General features: G+C 37.5%; 1 protein-coding gene across 7 annotated transcripts in view; it reads left to right on the top strand.

Annotated features, from left to right (window-relative positions):
* The window catches only part of LOC128011201 (protein NDRG3-like), a 73,868-nt gene that overhangs the window by 26,644 nt on the left and 23,544 nt on the right, over positions 1-23,680 (top strand). For 5 of the 7 annotated variants that reach the window (XM_052593371.1, XM_052593369.1, XM_052593367.1 and 2 more), the window contains exons 2-3: positions 5,075-5,156; positions 7,738-7,770. In XM_052593371.1, coding sequence (XP_052449331.1) covers positions 5,100-5,156; positions 7,738-7,770 — 90 coding nt within the window. In that variant the 5' untranslated portion in view covers positions 5,075-5,099. Of the gene's footprint in view, positions 1-5,074; positions 5,157-7,737; positions 7,771-20,288; positions 20,542-23,680 lie in introns of those variants that run through there. The other 2 variants (XM_052593373.1, XM_052593370.1) reach the window with 1 other exon arrangement.

Here is a 23,680-nt window from a genome sequence, read left to right as displayed (position 1 = left end):
AGCCTAATTATGACTGAATGAGAGAGGTAAATGTTTAAATATATTTGAAATGCACTTTTTTTCCCCTAAGTATTCACTGCTCTTTTTCACACAGCAGGTTTTTTGTGTGTGTCCAGTTTTTTTTTTTTTTCTGGACAACCTTCTGATGGATTTTACTTTAAAATTTGAGTTTCATCCAGGTTTCGTGCCATTGGCACTTTTTTCGAAGGATTGTTTACAATTTCACAGCATAAGCTATAAAGCTGTTTCCCAGTAAATAATCAAATGCAATGTACTGCAATTTTATTCTGTTTTATCCTTATTCTTTGTGAGATTCCTTAATAAGCTTTGTTCAGGATGTTAAACTACTTTAGGAGCTCTAAGGACTGCCATGGTGAAAACATTATTTGAAATCTCCTTGTGAAATTTGCTAGAGTATGGGTCAGTGTTTTGATTGCAGAAGAGTTCGACAAAGGATTACTAACACATAATAAAACAGCTCCAGGTATATTTTTGATGAGGATATGACAATGCAAAAAGGTAAAAATCTCTTAAAAATCTACGCTGAATGATAAAGACCCTTTATTAATAATTTACTTGGGGAAAAATGGGCAAAACTAAAATATAAGTGCATAAACCGATTAATCGATTAATCGTGAAAATAATCGACAGATTAATCGATTATCAAAATAATCGTTAGTTACAGCCCTACTTAACCTTCATGTCGTTCCAAACCCTTAAGACGTTTATTCATCTTCTGAACACTAATTAATATTATTTGATTAAATTCGAGAGTATTCTGGGTCACGATTTTCGAATATTCGATTAGTCGATTTAATGAAAGATTCTCGATTAGGCTGTGCAATTATTTTCTAAGGATGTGAACCGTGCCTGAGCGCGTCTTACCCCCAAAGCCTGCTTCGGTTGACTGTGATTGCTCTGTGCCGTTTTCGGACAAGGTTGGTTGGAAGAAGTGGACCAGAGCGCTTCAGTTTAATGCAGTGTGATCACTAACACCAGGAGCAGAGACATGCAGCATGATTACGTGAACGTTTCTGAGCGGCAAATGCAAAAATTATAGAATTATAAAGCAATATGTTGTGAGAGGGTCTTCTGTGTCACCGCGTCCCAAATGACTCAAAATAATAAACAACAAAGTTAACAGCACTATGCACTCCACTGTGCTGAGGGAGAAGCTTCCTGTTTCCCACAGAATTAAGTAATGATTAAGAGCTAGCTGCATTAAAATGATTTGTTATTTTTTGAAGGAATAAAATGTCAGGCTTCTGTCAATTTTAAGATAAAATACAAACAATAGATGTTTATACACTCTTTAATCTGAATAGATATTTGCTTACTTTGCTGAATAGATTTTTGCTTCCTTTCATGCGGCAAGTGAATCAATTATTTTCCTGTTTAATATTTGCAGCAAGGAAGTAATAACGAATAAATATTTAAGTGAATGTTGAATGCAATTTAATACAAAAACTGAACAATTTAATACAAACTAGTTTCGCATTAAATAAATTAATTCATGTTTAAAAAGCGCGCGAGTGAGAGAATATTTTGAAAATATTTTATTCAATTAATATATTTATATCATCATTCTGACCAGCCCTGGCAGAAATTGGTTCACATCCAGCATTCTGCCGTTCATATTAAAATAAAATATTACTATTGGCAAGTTTTCTATACTAAGCACAATGGATAGAACATATTTTGTTACACCGGAAAGTTATTTGTTAGATAAGAACAGTCAGTGCTCTGATTGTTCTTTTGAGAAGCTCTGAATCAGCTCATCTGGCAGCTCTCCTCCCAAAATGGTACACTCTGTTTCCATTGATTCAGGAGGAGATGCTAGATGTGTTCAAGTCATAATGGTAAAGCACCGAAGAACAATATAAGCATAAGGCTGTCTCTCTTGTCTCAGTAAGTCTTTTGACAGATCACTGACCCTTCACACTATGACAGATCGAAATGTTCCCTCTGAGTAACTCCTCTAATCCATCTAACACACACACATGTGGCCTTCTGTCACTGATTGTGACCTTGTCAACACTTCTCAGCCATCCCGCGGACGCTAGCCGTAGCCAAGTGTTCACTTAACATCCTCACCACCACAGACAGTACGTCAAGGTCCAGGGGAACTTACTGTAAGCAGGGTTAGTCCACGTGACCTGGCATGCATGTGATTTATGGCAGCAGAGAGAATTTACTGAATGCCAAATCATTACAGGTGGCCAAAGCCTTTAAATGGAGAAGCAGACACTTGGACACTGTAGCACAAGCTGTACAGAAAATTAACACAGTATTGGGGCAGCAAGTCTTTTGTCTCAAAGCACACAAGAAGGGAAGGCGATTGGGTGGTTTCAGATCTAAAAAAGATCCAATAACCTTGAGAATATTATTACAATTTAGAATAACTTTTCTAATTGAACATATTTTAAAATCATCATTACTCCAGTCTTCAGTTTCACATGATCCTTCAGAAATCATTCTGATATGCTGATTTACTGCTCCAGAAACATTTTGCTGAAACAGTTGTGCAAACAGACCCCAAACTTTCACACAGTAGTATGTAAATTCAAACTCTAATGTGCTGTTGACTTTCAAAATGTGTCTGAACTAGGGATGTCAAATTTCGTTCATTTCCATGATCGATCGTCGTTTAAATTAACGATCAATTAATCGATTAATCGTTAACCATAATACTGCAAAATGCGTCTATTGTAGGCACGCAGTCAGCGGTATGACAGGATGTGCAAAAGCCACACACACACACAAAACGCTTTCTCACTTGAATTAAAGAGGTTTTAGTCTGAATAAAATGCTAGTAGCAGGATTATAAAATGAATAGATGCGATTATGATCATTTGATAAAATGAAGAGAGCGCGCCATACTTTTGAGGTCATTTTACTTTGTTGACAGTTTCCAATCCCGCACGGAGAACGCTGGACGCGCCTCATTAAATGGTTTTGTGGTGCTCGTTGTTGTATTTTAAAGCACAATTGCAATGTTTTCAACTGACATTATTGTATAAAATTATCCGAAATGTGGAGCGCGTGTGACTGCGCTGCACATTAAGTGAACTACATCGGCGCTGCTGCACCAAAACACAGTTGCTCACATTAATTTGATCCTGCTGGATTCTGTCCTAGAAAATGTCCGATTTTTAAAAATCCGGCATACAGCGCATTAGATCGTGACAGTGCATGCGTGCAGTCGAGGATGAGCGAGCGCGGATTTGGCTAGATTTATTTGGAGGTTATTGCTCATGTCTCATTCGGCACAAATCGAAATGTTTCCATATTCGCAATTTATTTGAATGTTAAACTATTATTTATAATGTAAACTAGGCTTGTACTTAACACGCATTCGCATATAGACGGAAAAGATGATCCTCTTCATATGAGCAAAAACGTCCTTGGAACAGCAGAGAGGACCGGTATACTACGGTCTATTTAAACTGAATGCTCCAGGAATGTGTCGGTCACAGCGCCTATTAATCACTGTTTTGAATCCAACAATTATTTATTTAGAAATGATAAGATCTGATTATGACAAGTGTGGTATAAAAGCTTTGTTTATTAGAGGAATAATAGGTTAACTGGAAAATGTTAGATCGCGACCATGCTTTTGGACCCCTTAGTCTTCATTTACGCGGCTTTGTTCTGGTTTGCCGGTTGGTCACGAATTTCCACAAATTCAGTATATTTAGGCATTGTTTCTTTTCCTAAATCTTCATAGTCTAACCCTCTAATTTCCCAGGTTTATTTTATTATCTTTCGCTTTTAATAACTGTTTTCGCATCTCTTACTGTGGTAAACATGGGAAGGGAAATTAAAGATTTCATGAATTAAGAATTCGTTCGATTTATTAATTTGTTCCCTTATTTCACTTAAATCATGGGTTATTTAGGGAACAAAATTAATGAAACATGGACAATTGCCACATTAATAATTCGTAGGAATGAATTAACAAGTTGTAGGAATGAATAGACTACCTGTCCTGTCACTGTGTCCCGCAGCCCTGCAAAGCGCACGATATAAAACAGTTATCTGATGAAATGATTAGTAACTACATTTCTATTGCATTTAATGTTGAAGAACTTTTATGTTGTTTCTATTTTACTGTACTTTAAAGTTTAAATCACATTAAAAGCTTAATTTGTACATTGTGAATGAATGATGATGCTTTTATATATCGTCACCGTCACTCACAGCCGCTCGCACGTGTTGAGTGCGCATGAGCCGCACGCAGCCCAACACTGAATCGGTTAACCGACCATCGATAGCCTTAATCGATTGCATCTCTTATCGACAATTAATAGATCATCGATTAATCGTTGACATCCCTAGTCTGAACATATTCTCAAACCTGATATACAATATATAAGCTGTGATGGCCCATTCGGTTAGGATTCACCCACTTTTTTTTATGATCCAGTTAATTCCCAGTGTATTGCCAACGTTATTTTTCTTACTGAAAATCCTGTTTTACTAGAAAATGAGTCGCATTACAGCAGTAAAATCAGTTTCTGATGTTGTTTCATCTCTTTAAGTATGCCCAAAGGGACTGTTTGCTTTTAATGTGTGGGCCAAACATTCATATCTGCCTTTGCTTGCTTGGGTTTTGCCCTAAAATGCAGTAGCACATTTGATCACGGATGGAGAGCAGCTCAGGAGACACAAAACCTTTATTTCAGCAGTAAGTCACACAGCGCCATTATAAGGGTGACAAAAGCCTACACAATGCCCTTCCTGAAAGTTGCATGCATTGACCTTCAGAATGGCCACAGCGAGTTAAACCATGAATTAAACATGAGCTCATCTGAATTCAGTTAACAAGGACAATGGGGGTTTGCTGGCGGTTATTAGGCGGTATGTTAAACACCAATTCTCTCTGTCTCGGTCTCTGTGTGCCCTGTTTACTGTAATTCTGTATTCTTGAGCATTTGCATGCAGAGCCATGTTCCCTTTTGGTCAATAAGTCAGTGCTGACTGTAATGATGTACTATCCATATCTGTCCTCGCTCTCTCTCGCTCTCTCTCTCTCTCTCTCTCTCTCTCTCTCACTCTCTCTCTCTCTCTGTAGTGACGGGCAGCTGTCAGGTTTGAGGATGGATGAGTTACAGGATGTGCAGTTGACTGAGATCAAACCCCTCTTGACAGACAAGGTGAGTTTGTACACATTCATCTGGTTGTGAACGCCAGTGCTTCCCTTCTCCATCTTTAACTACATCTCACTCTGACTCGCTTCCTGGCTCCTCAAGGCGATCGTCTCAGGGCCTGTTATCCTTGGATCCCGAGCTGTACCGGAGCAGTGAGATCAGAGAGATGATGTATAATGTCATCAGGTCCTAATCTCACAGCCTCAACCAGTATCAAACAGAGCCTGAAATGAGCAGCTGTTAGAAAATCCTCAAGAACAAGAGCGTATTCATGTGTGTACTATATAAAATGTGCACAACAAATCTGCTCTATAAAATATGTTTCCTTCTCTTAAAAAGACCATGCGATTTTTGTGACTCCTCCTGGTGGTCACTCCACTGCTTGACCAACAGTGTCGTTTAGTTTAGCAGAAATAAAAACTTTGATCCTTTTTATAACTTAAATCTGTCCTCCAAAATACTCTGTTGAATTAAAAACATTTGCATAGTCCTAATCCATTTTAGAATAAGGAGGGAGTGACAATTCTATTTATATGCTTGTTCTGCCAGTCACATTCTAACTAGTGCTGTCAAACGATTAATCGCTTACAAAATACAATTTTATTATATATGCCCAAAAATATGGACACCCTTGGTAAATATGATCAAAGAAGGCTGTGAAAATTAATCTGCATTGTTAATCCTTTTGATCTTTTATTTTAAAAATTGACAAAAATCTAACCTTTCATTGAATAATAAGGATTTAAAATGGGGGGAAATATCATTATGAAATAAATGTTTTTCTCTAAAACACACTGGCCACAATTAAGGACACCCTTTTATTGAATTATTTTTTAAACCTCCATTTGCCAGTTTAACAGGTCTAAATGTTCTCCTATAATACCTGATGAGGTTAGAGAACACCTGACAAGAGATCAGAGACCATTCCTTCATCCAGAATCAGTCCAGACCCTTCAGATTCCCAGCTTCTCCTCTTCAGTTCACTCCTCTCACTTTCTATAGGGTTCAGGTCAGAGGACTGGAATGGCTACAGTATTGTTCAAAATAATAGCAGTACAATGTGACTAACCAGAATAATCAAGGTTTTTAGTATATTTTTTATTGCTACGTGGCAAACAAGTTACCAGTAGGTTCAGTAGATTGTCAGAAAACAAACAAGACCCAGCATTCATGATATGCACGCTCTTAAAAAATGATATTCTTCTATCAATATGCCAGGAGAATTTTCTTGAAACCTTCCCAAAAAACATGTGGTGATGTAGGTGTTGTTTGACAATTTTTTTAAAGGTCTGATACTCAACCATTTTCTGTAATTCTTCAGCTGTGACCCTTGGAGAGTCTTTAACCACTCAAACTGACCTCCTCACTATGCATTAGGTTGATATAGGCACACGTCCTCTTCCAGGCAGATTCATAACACTTTATGTCAATTGGAAATTCTTAATTATTGCCCTGATGGTGGAAATGGGAATTTTCACTGCTCTAGCTCTTTTCTTATAGCCACTTCACTAATTTGTGAAGCTCAATCATCTTTTGTTGCACATCAGAAATATATTCTTTGGTTTTTCTCATTGTGATGGATGATTAAGGGCATTTGGGCTTTGTTTTCCCTCCTCTTTATTGTTCTGTGAAACAGGTAGCCATGGCTGGATAATTTCATGTTTATAATCACGCTGGAGTACTCAAAATTGTGAATATGGATGGGAATACACTTCAGAGATATTTTACTCATAAGAATTTGAAGGGGTGTCCTTAATTGTGGCCAGTGTGTATTAGAGAAAAACATTTATTTCATAATGATTTCCCCCCCCTTTTAAATTCTTATTATCCAATGAAAGGTTAGATTTTTGAGTATTTTTTAAATAAAAGATCAAAAGGATTAACAATGCAGATTATTTTTCAAAGCCTTTCTTTCAAAGCCTTCTTACCAAGGGTGTCCATATTTTTGGGCATGACTGTATTTTTATTACAGATTTTACAATATATTATGAATAGTATATGTAAATACACACACATGCAGTACATATTTTGAAAGTATTTACATGTATATTTACATATCTATTTTTATATTCATATAATTTATATTATAAATAAATATAATTAATATAGAAACATTGTTTTTTTCCTGAAATATATACATGCATGTGTGTGTATTTATATATACATAATAAATATTTCCATATATATTACGTAAACAAAAACTTTTATTTTGGATGCAATAAATCGTTTGACAGCACTATTCTGTACATAAGGTCTTCAGAATTCAGTCCCAAAAAATTCAGCATGTCACAAAACATGCCGTCTCTGGAATTAACATGCAAAGTAGATTTGATACATTTTTCTAAATTTCAATGTAAATTGTAAAAAAAAAACTTTAAATTAAATTTGGGTAACTCTTACATGCAAACTCAGTCACAACAGGAGCTAAATAATCTCACAGAACTGTAATTTGCCCATTCTTTAACAGAATATAATTATGTTGTCTGTGCTAAGTATAACATGGGTCATTGTGTCTTGCATGACCTGGTATTTTAACATCACATGCCCAACCCTTTCAGCTGATCTCTTTCTCTCTCTTTCCACACAGAATGGACAGAACTTCCAGGACTTTGATTGTCAGGTAAGAGTCTCTTATGGTCATTAGGCCTGTATGTACTGCATATGACCTCCTGAAGCATTAATCTACTCTTCCTGTGCCGCTGGTTTATTTCCCAGTGCTGTGTGATGGTGAAAGACTCTTGACCTGTGCTTCACTGCTGAGCAGTGATATTCACTCTGCTGTCTCTTGGTTGTGCTGTGGGTGTGTGGGAGGGTTTGTGGGTGGTGAGTTGAGCTGGAGGAGAGCAAGTCGTGTACACAACTGTGTTATTTGTAGGGCTAGACCAGAATATTCGATTATTCAAATATTTGTTCGGTGGGTGGGCATTTGATTTCCAATTTTGAGATCTGAATTTTTATTTTCTATTTTCTATTTAATAGAGTTGGGGTACTCGAACTCGGACTCGGACTCGAGTCCAATTTTGAATGAACTCGGACTTGTCACGCACTCGGGTGAATTTGTACTCGGACTTGACACGGACTTGAACATTTTGGACTCGGAAAATATTCAGAGTGCAGTCAAGTCCGCGTCATGTGTAACAATAAAACCAGCATAAAATTGAGATGTGAAATTAATTAATGTCTCCCCGTCTGTCATTTTACTGCACCACACCGGCAGGCAGCAGTAGCATATGATCCAATGCTTGCAGACGAAACACGCACATCAATCATTGGCTATCAATGTGTGGCTAGGACGATGTCTTCAAAGTCAGCGATAATTTGTTTTGCTTACGAAAATCATAAAGAATTTATTTGCAAGACATCCGGTAAAAAGAAGCACTCTGCGGATTCCCACAGCTTTACTCTCTGGCTGTAAAAGTGCTGTCTATTCCAGCATCCTCTGCACCAGTAGAGCGTGTCTTTAGCAAAGGTGGCCTCATCATGAGACCACATCGTGCACGCTTAACTCATAAAATGGTCACAGCTCTTGTATTTTTGAAAAGCAATATGGCCCTGGTTTAGTGCTTGACTGTGCACTATAGTACATTTCATGTTCAGTGTTCATTACAACTCGACCAAGAGAGACCAGAGCTGTGTTCAGAAAGGAGTTTGTTGTTGATTAAGCACTGTAATAAAGCTTTAAGTTTGTTATGACTAGCTGATAGATTTAAACTCTAGTCTAAGTATTTCCTCAGCCTATTTAAATGTGGGGTAGAAGCATTAAATAACAACAATATTTAGGACAATATAGTGTGATACAAAAATAAAACAGGTTCATTTGTATTTTCATGCACTTGAAATACAATAAAAGTTCTATACTGTATGTACCCTTCTTTTCTTTGATACCTTTTTTGATAGGAAACTAGTTCCGTTGACATAAAATAAAAATGTTCAATGGCAATGACAAGATGTAATGGTATTTTTTATTACATTTTTATATTGCCATTGGTTTAATGGGTTGAAAGGTTAAAATATTAATAGAATGTAAAAATGTACAATACCAATTTATAATCTTTATCATTTAATAACTTTCTGGACTCGGGCGGACTCGACTCGGACTCGGCCTTTAAGAACTCGGACTTGAGTCCAACTCGGCCCCTTTTGGACTCGGACTTGGACTTGATGTTTGTGGACTTGGTCTTGACTCGTACTCGACAAAGGTGGACTCGGACCCAACTCTACTATTTAAATGGTTCTCATTCGCACTTGAATATGAATCGTGAATGAACGCCATGAATGTCATGATTCAGTTCATCTGGAAGAGAAGACAAAAATGCAAAGACCTCAGCTGTGTGAGAGCAATTTAAATGGAGTGAGGACAAGACAAAGGCAGTGTGCCAGATCTGCCATTTGAAACTGGCCTACCACAACAGCACATCAAATCACCTGAGTTCTGGAAGTAGGACGCCTATAGTATATTGTTGGTGTAAAAAAAAAAAAAAAAAGCTGCAGTCATATTATACTTACAGTAGCCCAGTCTAATAATAAGTTGTCTATATTAAAAGTATTGCTCTTAACAGACCTGTGTGTTTTTATTTTTTTGTGATCAACTTTTTTTTATTTAGACAAAAAAAAAAAAATTCAAACCCTGCCATAGTACATCAGTAGTACTAGGTTTGTCCTCATTAATTCATGCTGTTTTACATTCACAGGTCACTATTTTAAGAAGACTAGGGATCCAATACGTTTTCCCACACATGTGCAGTGTAAACCAGGTTTATATTGGTTTATTGCAGCTGTAAAACTTTTTTTTTTGCATTGAGCTTATACAGAAGCCAGAATCATCATTAAAAAAAACATAAACTTGGCTTAACCATGTAATAAATTTGTAGTAAAGAGGATAAAACAACCTTGTGTCCACAGGTTATTGACAGTAGGACACTGTAGTGTAAAAGTTGCCCCCCCCCTTCATTTCCTTTGGATCTATTGGTAACTATGCAACAGGATGACTTGAACTATTGCATAATGTAACGTCTCTGAACTGCAGCACAGAGAGAGAGAGGAAACTGCTATATGAGTGAACCAGAGGAACTCTTTTGAAAAGCTAAACAACTGCCTGAGGAGTCCAGCCTTAATGGTTCCCTGAAGCACCATAATGTCTGATGACACCTTTTCTTTTTTTTTTCGTTTATAGATCTTGGCATGCTAATGTCATTAGGCTGAGCAGTTGCTATGGTGACGGTATGTGGATGATGTCAGCTGACTCCTGTTGGGCTCCTCCTGAAGAGGGCAGTGTAGATACACATAACAGCCAAAAAAACATTGTTTGATGGTTGTTTGTCTCGGTTTGGTTTGTTCTGTATGTTTCAGATTTTTTATTGAATGAGCAACTTTATCTAAATGGTGCTGTTTGGTCTCCTGGCTGTGTTCTTTTCTCTCTCTGTGTCTGGGTTATTAAAGTGTGATGGTGCAGCATTGGTTCTGTAGGGGTATGGCGTTGGATCAGATGGCACACGGGGCAGCGCATGTGTTTATTCAGGCGTGACACTCACTCTGCCGGAAAAGGACAGACACGAGGGATGACCATTTACTCTCATTTCCATTCAATTTTCTGCATGCAAATGTTTTTTACTCACTCTATTGCTTGTAAACACAAAAACATGTTTACAGGTTACAGAGATAATCTCTAGCATGAATTATATAATTCACAAAGCTGGTGATATGACAAAGACTGCACTTTGTGCCTTTTTTTACAGTTATTACGTCATTTTTGTCACCTTAATATTTTATTTATTTATTTATTGAAAATTTTCATCATAACATTTTTACTTCCTTTTAGGGTTGCATGATTTAATGTAATTTTATTGTTGATTAAGGTTTAAGCTTCGAATGATTATGAAACAGGACAATTAAGTGAAAAGATTTGTCGTTTTCGTTTTAAATCCAGCTCACCCTTTTCCTTTAACTCAGTGCACTTTCATCCTACCTGGTTTATTTTTAATTTATTATCGTTCCGGATTAATTTTTTTATACTAGCATAAATATGACACCTAACATAAATATAAAATCTTATATACATACATGCATATGCATATATATATATATATATAAACATTAGGGGTGTAACGATACGCGTATTCGTATTGAACCGTTCGGTACGAGGCTTTCGGTTCGGTACGCGGTACGCATTAAGTACCGAACGGTTCGTTGGACTAATTAATTATATTTGGAAAATAAATAAAAAATTGTAAAATATAATGATATGCGTTCAACAAGGTAGCCCAATAACCCAAACGACGTAACAGGCAACGCCCCTGACACTCCCGAAGAAGAAAAAAACACCAACTTATATGATTATGTTAGACTAGACTACTCAGTCAGGCGCTCGCTCACTCAGTAAGTGCTGAAGGCTCGTTGCAAAATGGCCAATGCGTTTAACAGACCAGAAATATAAGATCCTCCAGTAACCAACAGGTCTGGTGTTTGGGTGCACTTTACCAATCGATCGGGGCATCCAAACAAGCACGGAAATCAAAATGGACTAGTACTGTACTGTGTCAGAATTTCCTGAGCAGTACGATACAATTAACAGGCCTGCACGTTATTAGATAGAAGAACTGTTATAAATAGAACGTATGCACAGGCAGTTTTGAAAACTCCACCTACTTTGCTCTTGGAGCGCAAATCGCATTGTATCTGAAGGGCAACAGCGCATACCGCGTCCTGTGTGAAAGACCCTTTAGCCATTTTCCAACGAGCCTTCAGCGCGTGCTGAGTGAGCGAGCGCCTTACTCTGTAGTGGAAAACGCAGGTTTTAAGAACATGCTTAATGTAATTGAGCCCCGTTACAATATTCCTTCACGAGCCCATTTCAGCCAGACCGTAATTCCTGCTTTGTTCCAAAAAACATAAGCCCTAAAGAGAACCAATTGAGTAAAAACACACTATATAAAGAGTTTTAGAGTTCCATAAAAAGTTTAATCTTTGTATTTGTTCATAACTACTACAACAATACAACATTTTCATTTTTTTTTTTTTAATAAGGATCTGTTTTTGCTTTATACAGTATGCTGCTAAGAAAACACCATAGAAGATGGGTAAAGAATAGCTCCATCATTGTTCAATGTAAAAAAAAAACACACACACAAAAAACATACTTTGTTAGTTTTAATTTAAAAAAAAAATTTAATCAAGGAAATGTATCTGCCAATTTTTTCTTTTTTGCTGTATCTAAAACATACCGAACCGTACCGAACCGAACCGAGACACCAGTGAATCGTATCGAACCGAACCGTGAATTTTGTGAACCGTTACACCCCTAATAAACATACATGCATACATGTTAATAACTATAGCATGAACTAATGTTAACAAATTGTTGTTTCCAAGTATGCTTGGCTCAATAGACATATTTCTGAAGCAGTTAGACAGGATTGTGGAGATACACACTGCCCTCTGTGGGTCGTGAGTTGTATTTTAGTTGTATCTTTTAACATTTTTGGTAGTTGTCAGACAGTGTAGAGACAGAGCTGACATTTTAATATCTGAGATCAGAACCCTCTGCCTCTCATCTCTGACAGCGTAGCAGATTTGGAGCACCCTCAACTGCTGCTGTGGCAGGATACACCTGCTGCTTGATGTGGCCGCTCTTAAGCACACACGCTTGAATACAGTTACACTGATCAGGGGTGTGTTCCTGCACTGGGGTGTACACGCGTGGGCCGCTGCACAGGGGGCTTTCTTCACACATCATAATCACTGGGAAATCCTTGTTTCCCTTCACCCACTCTCTCATCCATCAGAACCTCAGGTGCATCCTGGGACAAGGTTACACCGTCTGAAATGTCAAGGCTTAACCTGTGTTTCAGGGTTATGCTCATATGTATTAAAGGTAGGCATGTTCAAAGATCAGGGAAGAATCTCACTGCCACTTTTATAATACATAACTACAACATCATCATTATACAGGTTTTATCTTTGTGTGCTTGCGATCCTCATTGTTTTGTAGCAGTTCAGCATCATTTCAAAGTAAAAAGCAGATCTGTAAGACGATTGCGAAAAAAAAAAAGATGAGAAAAAAAAGACTGACATTTTAAATTAAATGCTAATAAAAGAATATGAAAACTAAATAAAATATACTTTTATATTGTTTACATTAGTTTTTAGCTACAGGTTAAAAACCTTTGCACATTCATTGCAGTTCACTGTTATCTGGTGTAGCAGAAATGAGTCAAACCAGACAAATTAAAGAGTCTATCAGAGCTGTGTGCATTGAAACACGAGAGCCTAACTCCTCAGGAAGTCATAAATCAGTTCTAGTGCCACAAGAACCAAGCAAGATAACCAACCAACCAACTTGTTCACACAACAGCTTTCAACATTAACACCAATAGAACAATTATTGACAACTTTAATTCGAAGAAGAGATTGTCAAATTTATTGTTCGTGATTGAAATGCAACGCTGGACATCACATGTAAACCCAGGAGATCAAGTTAAATACTTGCATTGACTTCCCCCATCAGGCAGAACCAGACTGAAATTCCTAGAATTTTCTTCACAGAAAAGTCCCTTTGCCAGAGAATGGCAAAGAAACTGCTTTTTGTACATTATATATGGACCAGAATGAACTCAAAAAGACTTATAAATGAATCATTGCATTGCTTAACTCCATATACATTTATGTGTAACCCACACATTTGACTATCATGTATAATCACTTATTGTGTATGTCTTTTGATAACTATAGGATACATAGTCATGTCTAGTATTGATATAATCTAATTTTCTTGCTTGATATTGTCCTGACAATCATTTATTTGTAAAATATAATCGTGTTATAGGAATCATGTCCAAAATTAGACCCTGCGAGGCAGGAACCACATGCTTGGTAAGATAAACAAATGATTTATGATACCCCAGACCAAAGACCATATCTGATTGGTCAAGGCAACATTTGAGGGGTGGCCAACAGGGAAGTTTAAATACTTTGGACACCATGAAATTTGGCTTTTAGTTCTAGCATTGCTTGTGCTATCAGTCATGCCTTGCTTTTAGTCTGCTTTTAGTCCCTAGCTGCTGCTATTAGCCATGTCTGTTTCTAGTCTCTAGCTATGCTTCTAGCCATGCGGTTTAGTCATCACTGTTTGAGCGCGGTTCCTGCGTGCTTCGGCCTGCCTGCTGCTACTATGCCACGATGAGAAGGAACACAACCTAGTCTCGTCAAACTTTATTTATTTTCTTTTCCGTTTGAGAGTTTCGTGTTTTGAATTAAGTTTTGTAACGTCGACCTCGTCTGTGCGTTTGAACTCCAACCAGCCACACAACTCCAGCTTCAGCCAACGTCCAACCACGGGCTCCCCAAGACGTCACTTCAGCGACTGAACTTCCAGCCAATCAGCGACACCGGGATACCCCTTTCAACGGGAGTCCCTTTCACAGGAAACTAAGGCAACATATTCCCAGATATTTGTTGTGCTGGTGTATCTAATATAATTTTAACCCCATTTAGGAACTCAATGCGAGCGCTAATTACATGATTGATGGTTGTTCATGTTTATGCAATTTAACGTATTGCTGTAAACTTGGGATTCCATATTTCCATTCTCTTAAACTCATCTTTCCCTAACTTTCGACCTTCCTGCAACTTGTGTGAATGTGTGTGCGTTTATGTGTTAGATTAGTTTATATGTCTTAGATTTATCTAATAAAGCCTTATTCATATTGAAAAGAGAAGTATCTTGTGTTTTGTGCTTACAAGTTAATGTCTTAAACTGCCGATCTTGTTACTGTGCTAATTGATAGTGTTTCACTATAGTTTGGATATTAGTATCCAGCGCAGATTTGATGTTAAACGGCTAGTTCACTGAATCGCAGGGCGTCTCCGTGACCAGCCGTGAAACAGTGATTCTGTTCAAATTCCCTTTAAAATCTTAAATGATTCCCTTTGAGCTAAATTGACCTGTTTCCCTTACACTGGGACCATTGAAATTTATCTCAGGAGCATTCATATTGTTTGTATATGTTACTACACTTCAAGTGAAGTTAACCTGTGGCAAATTCAATTGAAAGAAACCAAAACCAAGCCCTGAATTCAAAAGAACTGCCCGTAGAGCTCATAAACAGGATTGTGTCAAGCCACACATCTGGGGAAGAGTTCAGAAAAAAACCTGCTAATGGTTAAAGAGTCAGACTCGTAACTGAAAGGTTGCAGGTTCGAGTCTCGTACCAGGAGGGATTGTCGTGGGGGTAGTGAATGTACAGTGCTCTCACCACCTTTAATACCATGACTGAAGGCCCTTGGGGAAGGCACCGAACCCCAAAAAATGGCTGCTCCAGTTGTGTGTGTGTGTGTGTGCACTTTGGATGGGATAAATGCAGAGCACTAATTCCGAGTGTGGGTCACCATACTTGGCCATGTCATGTCACTTTCACTTTTTTCACTTTCATGAGCATGTAGCTTCCATCATCTTGAATGGAAGAAGAACCATTACTCTTCCTAGAGCTGGCCTCCTGGCCAAACTGAGCAATTGATGGAGAACAGCTTTGGTTAGAGGAGACCAAGAACATGATGGTCACTGTTGACCAGTTGAGCTCCAGGATCATATATGCAGATGGTAGAAACCTACAGAAGCACAAACATGACTTCAACATTCCACTGAAAGGACCCTCAGACTGTGAGAAACAATATTGGTTTGATTAACTCTGGTCTGATGGACCTCAAATCCAAACATGTTTGAAGGAAACCAGCTCAGCTCATCGCCTGCATAGTACTATCCCATGAACACTGAACCCAATCAGATATTCCTGGAGAAAATGTGCATCTGCACCCATCCAGCCTGACGGAGCTTGAGAGTAGTGCTGCAACGACGCATCGACGTCATCGATTACGTAGACTACAAAAATACGTTGACGTGCGTGAAATGCAAGAGGGTCTGGCTGCAGACTCGCACTTGCACTCTCAGACTTGCATTCCCAGAATTTTTTATTTTTATTTTATTGAATTTTTTCCCAACATTTTATAACAGTATCCATATAATATATATGTAATATATACCTGGCTACTGTTGTAAAATGTTGACAGATTCAAACAAAATTTTATCAATAAATAGAAAAAAATGAAATAAAAATAAAGACTGCAAGTGATGTCGCTAGCGGAAGCACAAGTGTCTGAGAGTGCAAGTGCAGGTCTGCAGCCAGACCCTTCTCGTGAAATGCGTCGACGAGTCACACTGTTTGTTTACATCTCGCGTAATGGCATCCTGGGAATGGAGAAAGTTGCATTCTATCACAAAAACAGAGATCACTGTTATCAAAAGTATGTGAATACTTTAAACAGAGGTCAAATAAAATGGCCCTTTGTTCCCTTTGCAAAACCGATATGGCAGCACAACTGCGATGCGCGAGCACCTCAGAGGAAAACATACTGGCGCTCTCATGTGTTACGGTTTAACTGATTACCGTGTGATCTGGTGACCAACTTCCTGGTTCAGGTCTGATATTCTTGCGCTTGTGGCATTCTGAAAAGTTGAGATGTTTTTAACTCGATGCGGAGTGGACGCGCCTGGAAAAACTAGCGCGTCGCACCGCGTGCGTGTCGATAACATTATGAGTGCGCTTATCGTGCGCCTACAATGGATATAACGAACTTGACGTGATAAGTGAATGGCCCCTTAAAAGACAATGCGCCACGAGACAACAGTCACAAACCACCGAGCTAACGTTACCCCGAATCAGCTCCAGATCTCTGGAAACCATGCTAAACCATAGCAGAACTCTGACTACATTTTATGGTTTGTGATGCTAAAGAACATTTCATGACGTCTCAGACAACTGTAAATTTATGGCTACTGTGGTTTAATTATAAACGCTATTATAAGCTCATATTTACCATAGTAAAATAATTTTCTTTGCCTCTTGATTATTTTACACTGTAAAAACTTCAACCACATAGGTTGAAAATGAATAAAGGTTGAAATATTATATTAGAAGTTTTACTTATATTTTTGTTTGTAAATTTATCCAAAGGATTCATTAGCTAATAAAAAAAAAACATTAGAATAATTATTAATTGTAATAAAAATAATCGTTAGATTAGTCGACTAATCGAAAAAAAAATAGTTAGTTTCAGCTCTACTTGAGAGGTGAGGAAGTGAGGAGAAGAATGGCAGATCATTGCCAAATGCTGATGAGCAAAGCTTGTCGCATCATACCAAAAAGACTCGAGTCTGTAAAGGTGCTTCTACGAAGTACTGAGTTAAGGTTATGATTACTTATTATGCAATGGTCTTATTTCAGTTTTTTCTTCCAATAAGTTCACAAAGTTTTGAAAATCCAGTTTTTTGTTTTGACATTATGGTGTATGGAGTTTATATTAATGTAGTAAAAAAGTAATTTAAAGGTATAACGTAAAAATAAAAAATAAAAACACAACGAAGGTGTATGAATACTTTCGCAACATACTGTATATGTGTATATACATGTGTGTTTCCGCTTTTTGCAAAGAACATGAATAGGTTCACGTTCACAGCTTCATCTCTGTTATGTTGTTCTTATCTCTTGACTCAGCATTGTTGCATGATGCTAATGATCTAAGATGAACCATTTGTCTTGTGTTGTTGAATTGCGACATGCACAATCGGATGTGATCTAGGTCAAGTTTACCTTGCCTGTAGCTTTACCACAGTTTGTATGAAGCTGTGAACACCAGTGTTTCCACATATGAATGGCAGTGGTATTTGTCTATAGATTGACAATATCTAAATCTTCCTACTTGTGTTACGGTCAGTTTTCTGTCTGTAATCATACTCAGTCCTTCACCAAACAGCAGCAGTATGAGAAGTGGTTGCATATGTTTATCTAACACCGATGACTGAGTGTGAAGCCAGGATGACTATATTGTTGAATGAACAGCATCATTCTGTGAGAGCTGGGAATGAGATTACACCCTTCACACTTACTTACACACGCTCCCTGTAATCTTCCCTCCCTCTGTCTCATTTAATGCTCCGATGACTTGTCGTCCTCACAGTGACCCATCCCTGTTCACGGACAGTTCTCGTCATCAGAGTAGAGCACACCCTTGGCACCTTTGACCTTGAACTGGAGTTGAATTGCTTTGATGCCATTCATTTCTTTCATGATTCTGATCCACAGTATGGTTGCAGAATGTTTTTGGCATTGGTATGAATGCTGTTTCTAAGCAACAAAACATGCAATCTGAACATTAGAGATGGAGAAAAGTGTTTCTTGGGTAGTAACCTGAAGAAAACTATTTTTTATTCAGGGGCAGAAGAACCGGGCTTCCAAAGATACCGGTGTTGTCTGCTTAATTTCTGCATTATATGTAAGAGATAAGCTCTACTCATCAATTTTAGACATACAAATTGGGCAATATTTTGACATTCAGGAGACTTATTTGGAGGCTCAGATTAACCACCCATAAATGGTACATAACTTGTTGGTCACTGAATGTTTGGAGATTCTTGTTAAATTTTGCAGCTTTCTCTGGCCAAGATAAATGTTTAACTCATCAAGACTTGATTTCATGGTATGCCATTTTTAAAATTCCCTGTAAAAAAACCCAGAGTACTGGAACTCAAAGGGAAGTATTGTACTTTTTAAAAGAATATACTGAAGAGTGAATGCTTTAATTGCAGTTAAATGACATTTAATGGAACTTCAGAGTGCTTTTTAAAGTTATCTTTACATTAAGTTTTTTAATGACACTTATCTTTGAAAAATGTATTAAATGTACTGGCAAGTATTTGATGAATTAAAATACACTTTAATGTAATTGCTGAATTTGTAATTACACATTTGTAACACTCTTGTAATTTAGTATATTTAAAATATATTACATTTAAGATGCTAAGTGTTAGTCAATATGTGTACTATAAAGTATGACAAAAGATTAAAACATGAATTTAAACAGTGCAGTGCACATTGCACTTAAATGTATGCTTAAGTCTGTTAAGCTAAAGTAAATCTACAAAAGTAACTCATTACTTTAAAATGTACAATTAAACATCTGAGTTACTTTTTTTAAATTACAAGTTACATTGTTTTTCCTTTTTTCGCTGACGCTTCTCCTGTAACCGTATTGAGAATTTGGAAGTGAGGTGTAAAGACAGATGCACACTCTTCAGACTTTTTTTGTTATAAAAAACAAACAAACAAATAAGCAAGCTCAGCCCAGATTAGTAAAGTCAAATTGAGCATTTTTGCAAAATTACAAGATTACAAAAATAACTTTTACTACTTTCCAAATAAAGAGTAACTGAGTAACACAATTAATAGTTTTTTCATTGAGTAACACATTATTAAAATGCATTACTTTAAAAAGTAACTTTCTCTAACTCTGATTTTCAAGCATTTTTTTATGTACTTTAAGATTTGAAGTACACTCAAGTGCACATTAAAAACAGTTAAGTACATATTTTCACAAGAGCACTTTCACACTAGTCAGAAGTAACCTATTCCACTGTCAAACTTTAAAATGATCATTTACCTAAATGTATTGGAAACTTTAGTCATTGTAGAGAGTGATGTTGTGCCTCGTATCCTAATGCACAATCTCTGAGGTTATCCAACAGCAGAACAGATATGCTTGAGATATTCAGCTCTGTAGTATCACCTTGTCATCTGGTCTTGCCTTGGTTAAATCGAAAGCACCGCTTCCTTTTTCCTCCTCACAGTTCCCCATTACTGCAGCCAGGCTGTGCTCTCCAGACAGGGAAATCAGAAGAGGTTAAGTTTAGGATTACAAAACTGCACTGTTGCAGATGATCCCACATTTCCCACAGCAGAGCCTCGAATATCCTTTCCTTTCACAGTTTCTATCTTGAACCACAATAGCGGAGACATTTGGAAATATTCGTGCATGTTTTGTCACCACATGGAGCTTTCCATGCCTGTCACTATGGCAACAGCAACTTGGATGTTACCGCATGTTGCATTCACTTTTGGATGGATTTATCCACTTCTATTATTTACATTTCCCAATAATCACCCTTATCAACTCACCCGCCGAAACAAAAGCAGAGATTTATACACCCCACCCCCTCCACCTGACCCTGTAAATCCAATTAGAGCAGCTTGAGTGCCCTCCTCTCTCAAAAACACACTCGCCAGGCATTATACATCTGCTTTGCTTTGGATCTCTCTTTTATCCTCTCACTATCCTCTTACTATTGAGAGGGGAAAAGGCTTTTATTTGTTATTGGTGGGTGTTCAAAGCCGTCGGTCTTGCTTCTGTTAATCGTGGCTGTGCCCTCCCTTACCTCGTGCCACCGCCCCTCTCTCTGAGGAGAGTGAGAAGAGGGACCAGGAGAAAGCGTCTGTTCTTGATCGCTGGATGAAACATGACGGCAGTGCTGGACATCAACCAGGTTTTCTGTGCAGTGAGCAGTGTGGTGAGTGTTAACAGAAAGACTGTGTCGATGTAGCCTGTTGCTTTCCCTCCAAAGCAGCAGCAGGAACTTTGCAGACGTGATCTGCTCACACTCTCACGTCTGTGCATGAGTGCTGATGGAGTTTGAGTCGTGTCGTAGGTGTGGGTGAATGATGGGCGTTATCTGTCTTTCGCCTGATGGTTGTTTACGGATGTGTGTGCCATTTATGTGCTTTTGTGTGTCTGTAAGTGTCATAGAGAGGCCTTTGAGTGTGTGTGTGTGTGTGTGTGTTAGTGATGACGGTGAAGCTGTATGATGGCCACTCCGTTGGTTGAAGCATCACTGTTGGTGTTGATGCACTATTTACAATTTATGGTACATTTTAGTAGGCGTTGCACATCCAAACCTTTGGGTAGCAATGTTTTAAAAAGAGGGAGCAAGGATTTTCCAAGAATAATTTGTCCCTTTATGTAAATTGCACTCCCTCTTGTTGCTGTTAATAATAGTAATAATTATTAGCAGTAATAGTATTATTGCATGCTGTGAACCAATCTGCCAAATGCATAAAATAAAGAAATAAATAAATGCAAAGAAATGGTTATTAATAATAATGTAATTTGTTGGCATTAGTTAGCCATGTTAGTTAACAAACAATACTTATACACCATTTATTAATCTTCGTTCAGCATTTAATTCATGTACGAATACATATTAAATTAACAAATAAAATCTTATTGCAGTGTTACAATTACTACTGCCACTGATAATGTATAGCATATGTAATTCATAATGCATATATAATATAATTAACTTGACACACATTCCAGGTTTTTGTTGTGCATGTTCTAAATAATCTGCATCATTTTTCTAAAAAAAAAAAAAAAAAAAAATATATATATATATATAAAATGCTTTACATTTTTAACAACTTTGCTTTTGGTTGACATCACAAATCTGTCTTCTCTTCAAGACAATAATAATAATTATTAGAATTGTGATTCATTCTTTCCTGTATTTCAGCAAGCAAACAATATGCTATCATGAACTGATAGTGTATAGCTGTATATGCATTGTAAGTTATATGCAAATAAAAATCTGCAAACTGCATAAAAGTAATAATAATAATATAATAATTAGTGGTGGGGCATTATCGGTGTTAATGTGCTGCGTTAACGGGAGACTCTTATCGGGCGATTAAAAAATATATCGTCGTTAATCTATTCTCAAAGTTGTGTTGGGAGCTGGGTCTATACTAAGCAAGCTATGATGACTTTCACCTTGATATTTGATATAACCGACTGGCTGAGGCCAGCCTAAAAAGATGCTCAGGACAGTTGATGGTCCACTGCTGCGCATTGTCACGAAAGTTACACGCGCGCTGTTTTGGTTGCGGAGAGAAAGAGAGAGCCGCGTATCACGGACAGCGACACTGAACAGAGCTCTCTTCTGCGAAGTTCTCCCCGAAGTCCCTCCTGCTCCTGAACGAACAAATACAAATCACAGTTTGAACAAACAAAAATATGTGAAAGAGCCCAATTCAATTCTCGCGGTGTTCTGGTGTTCAGGGCTCATGCAGAGAAAGGCGTCTCAAAACACTTGAACATCGAATTTGCTTCTTTTTGCTCTTGTGCCGACAAATACATACAAAATATGTCAAAATATCCGCCTTAAAGTATGCTCGAAAAAACTGTCAGTTATTTCTTGAGTGAAAAAGTAAACAGTTGAGGAAAAAATAGGATGTGTGTTATATTGGATGCGTTCATCGTCTCTTAAAGTGACCGCGCCTAATTTAGCTACTGGCTGCTGTAATGTTAATCCAAGAAAATTAAAATGAAAATCACTCACTGCTCTTGACTGAATTACTTTGTAGTTTTAACAGTCAACCCCAAAATTATTCCGACACCAGATATAATTTTTTATATATATAGCAAAACTGTAATAATGTGAGAAATGTTGAAGGTGTCTGAATAAATGTAGGTTTGATTGTATATTTCATTTTTACATTAAAGACTATCCAGTGCTATTTTACATTTAATTATTCAGTTTCTGTACCTTGACACCTATAAACTTGAAAAAAAAACTTAAACATTGTGTAAATAGAACAAATAAATAAAAATAAACGAACATACAAATTAAACAATTTCAAACAGGGCCCACTGGTACAACCTTCACCGGGTCCCCGCTGACCCCAGCTACGGCCCTCTGCTCACGTCTGTTTCACACATAATCCATCTGCAGTGCGTATGTGGTGCAGCACGGACTCGATGTTCTTTCACACAGGACGCGTTTGCAGTCCACTACTCGGTACGTAAACGATCGCTGGACCGCTGCAGACGCAACGCTCCTGGAACGCAACTGGAATCCGTTAACATGGGTGCGTAAAAAAATATGCAACGCAATTCGAATGAGCCATTTAAAAAAAATAATCTATGCCCACCACTAATAATCATGTGTAATATACAGTAGTCTTAATATATTTAACAATATAATTAATATTAATACAATTTCTTGATTTGTTCCAGGTTTTAAAAATAATTTGAATAATGTTCTACCTTTTAAAGGGCACCTAATATGCCCTTTTTACAATGTGTAATATAATGCTGTGTTCAAGTCCTCCTGGGAAGTTCGTACTTACGAGTTGACAAGTCATAATTACGGAGTCGGTGTGTTCAAGTCAGTTTAGTCAGCACAAGATCACGGTGTACCTTCTTTTAATAAATTACAAGAAAATACAATAAGGATTTGTAAACTTAACTGCATTTAAAAAAAAAATTTAAGTAATTTATGATGCCTTTATTAATTGTTATATTGGAATCCTGTCTATCAATTTCAACTAAAAAATTACCATCAACAACAAACGTTGCAGCCATCGATCCATCGAGTCTGTCATGTTTCTCACTGACATGCACCTACTCGGAAACTCTTTGACTTTGGAACTCGGAAGACTTTGTGGTGGCGTTCATGTGCATTTAACTCATAAATATGATGTATCCGACATAATGCTCCATAAGTCTCAGGTGTCTCCAGAATGTGTGTGTGAGGTTTCAGCTCAAAATACCCCACAGCTCATTTATTATATCATTTTGATTGGAAGCAGAAACATGCTGTATTAGAAAATGAGCTGCTGCTTCCGGCCCCTCTTTTCTAGAATAGGGGTGAA

This window comes from Carassius gibelio, chromosome B23 (assembly GCF_023724105.1).
Source record: "Carassius gibelio isolate Cgi1373 ecotype wild population from Czech Republic chromosome B23, carGib1.2-hapl.c, whole genome shotgun sequence".
In the NCBI taxonomy this organism is placed as follows: Eukaryota; Metazoa; Chordata; class Actinopteri; order Cypriniformes; family Cyprinidae; genus Carassius; species Carassius gibelio.
The sequence above is the reverse complement of the archived record's forward strand: the minus strand, read 5'-3'. Positions and strand labels throughout refer to the sequence as shown.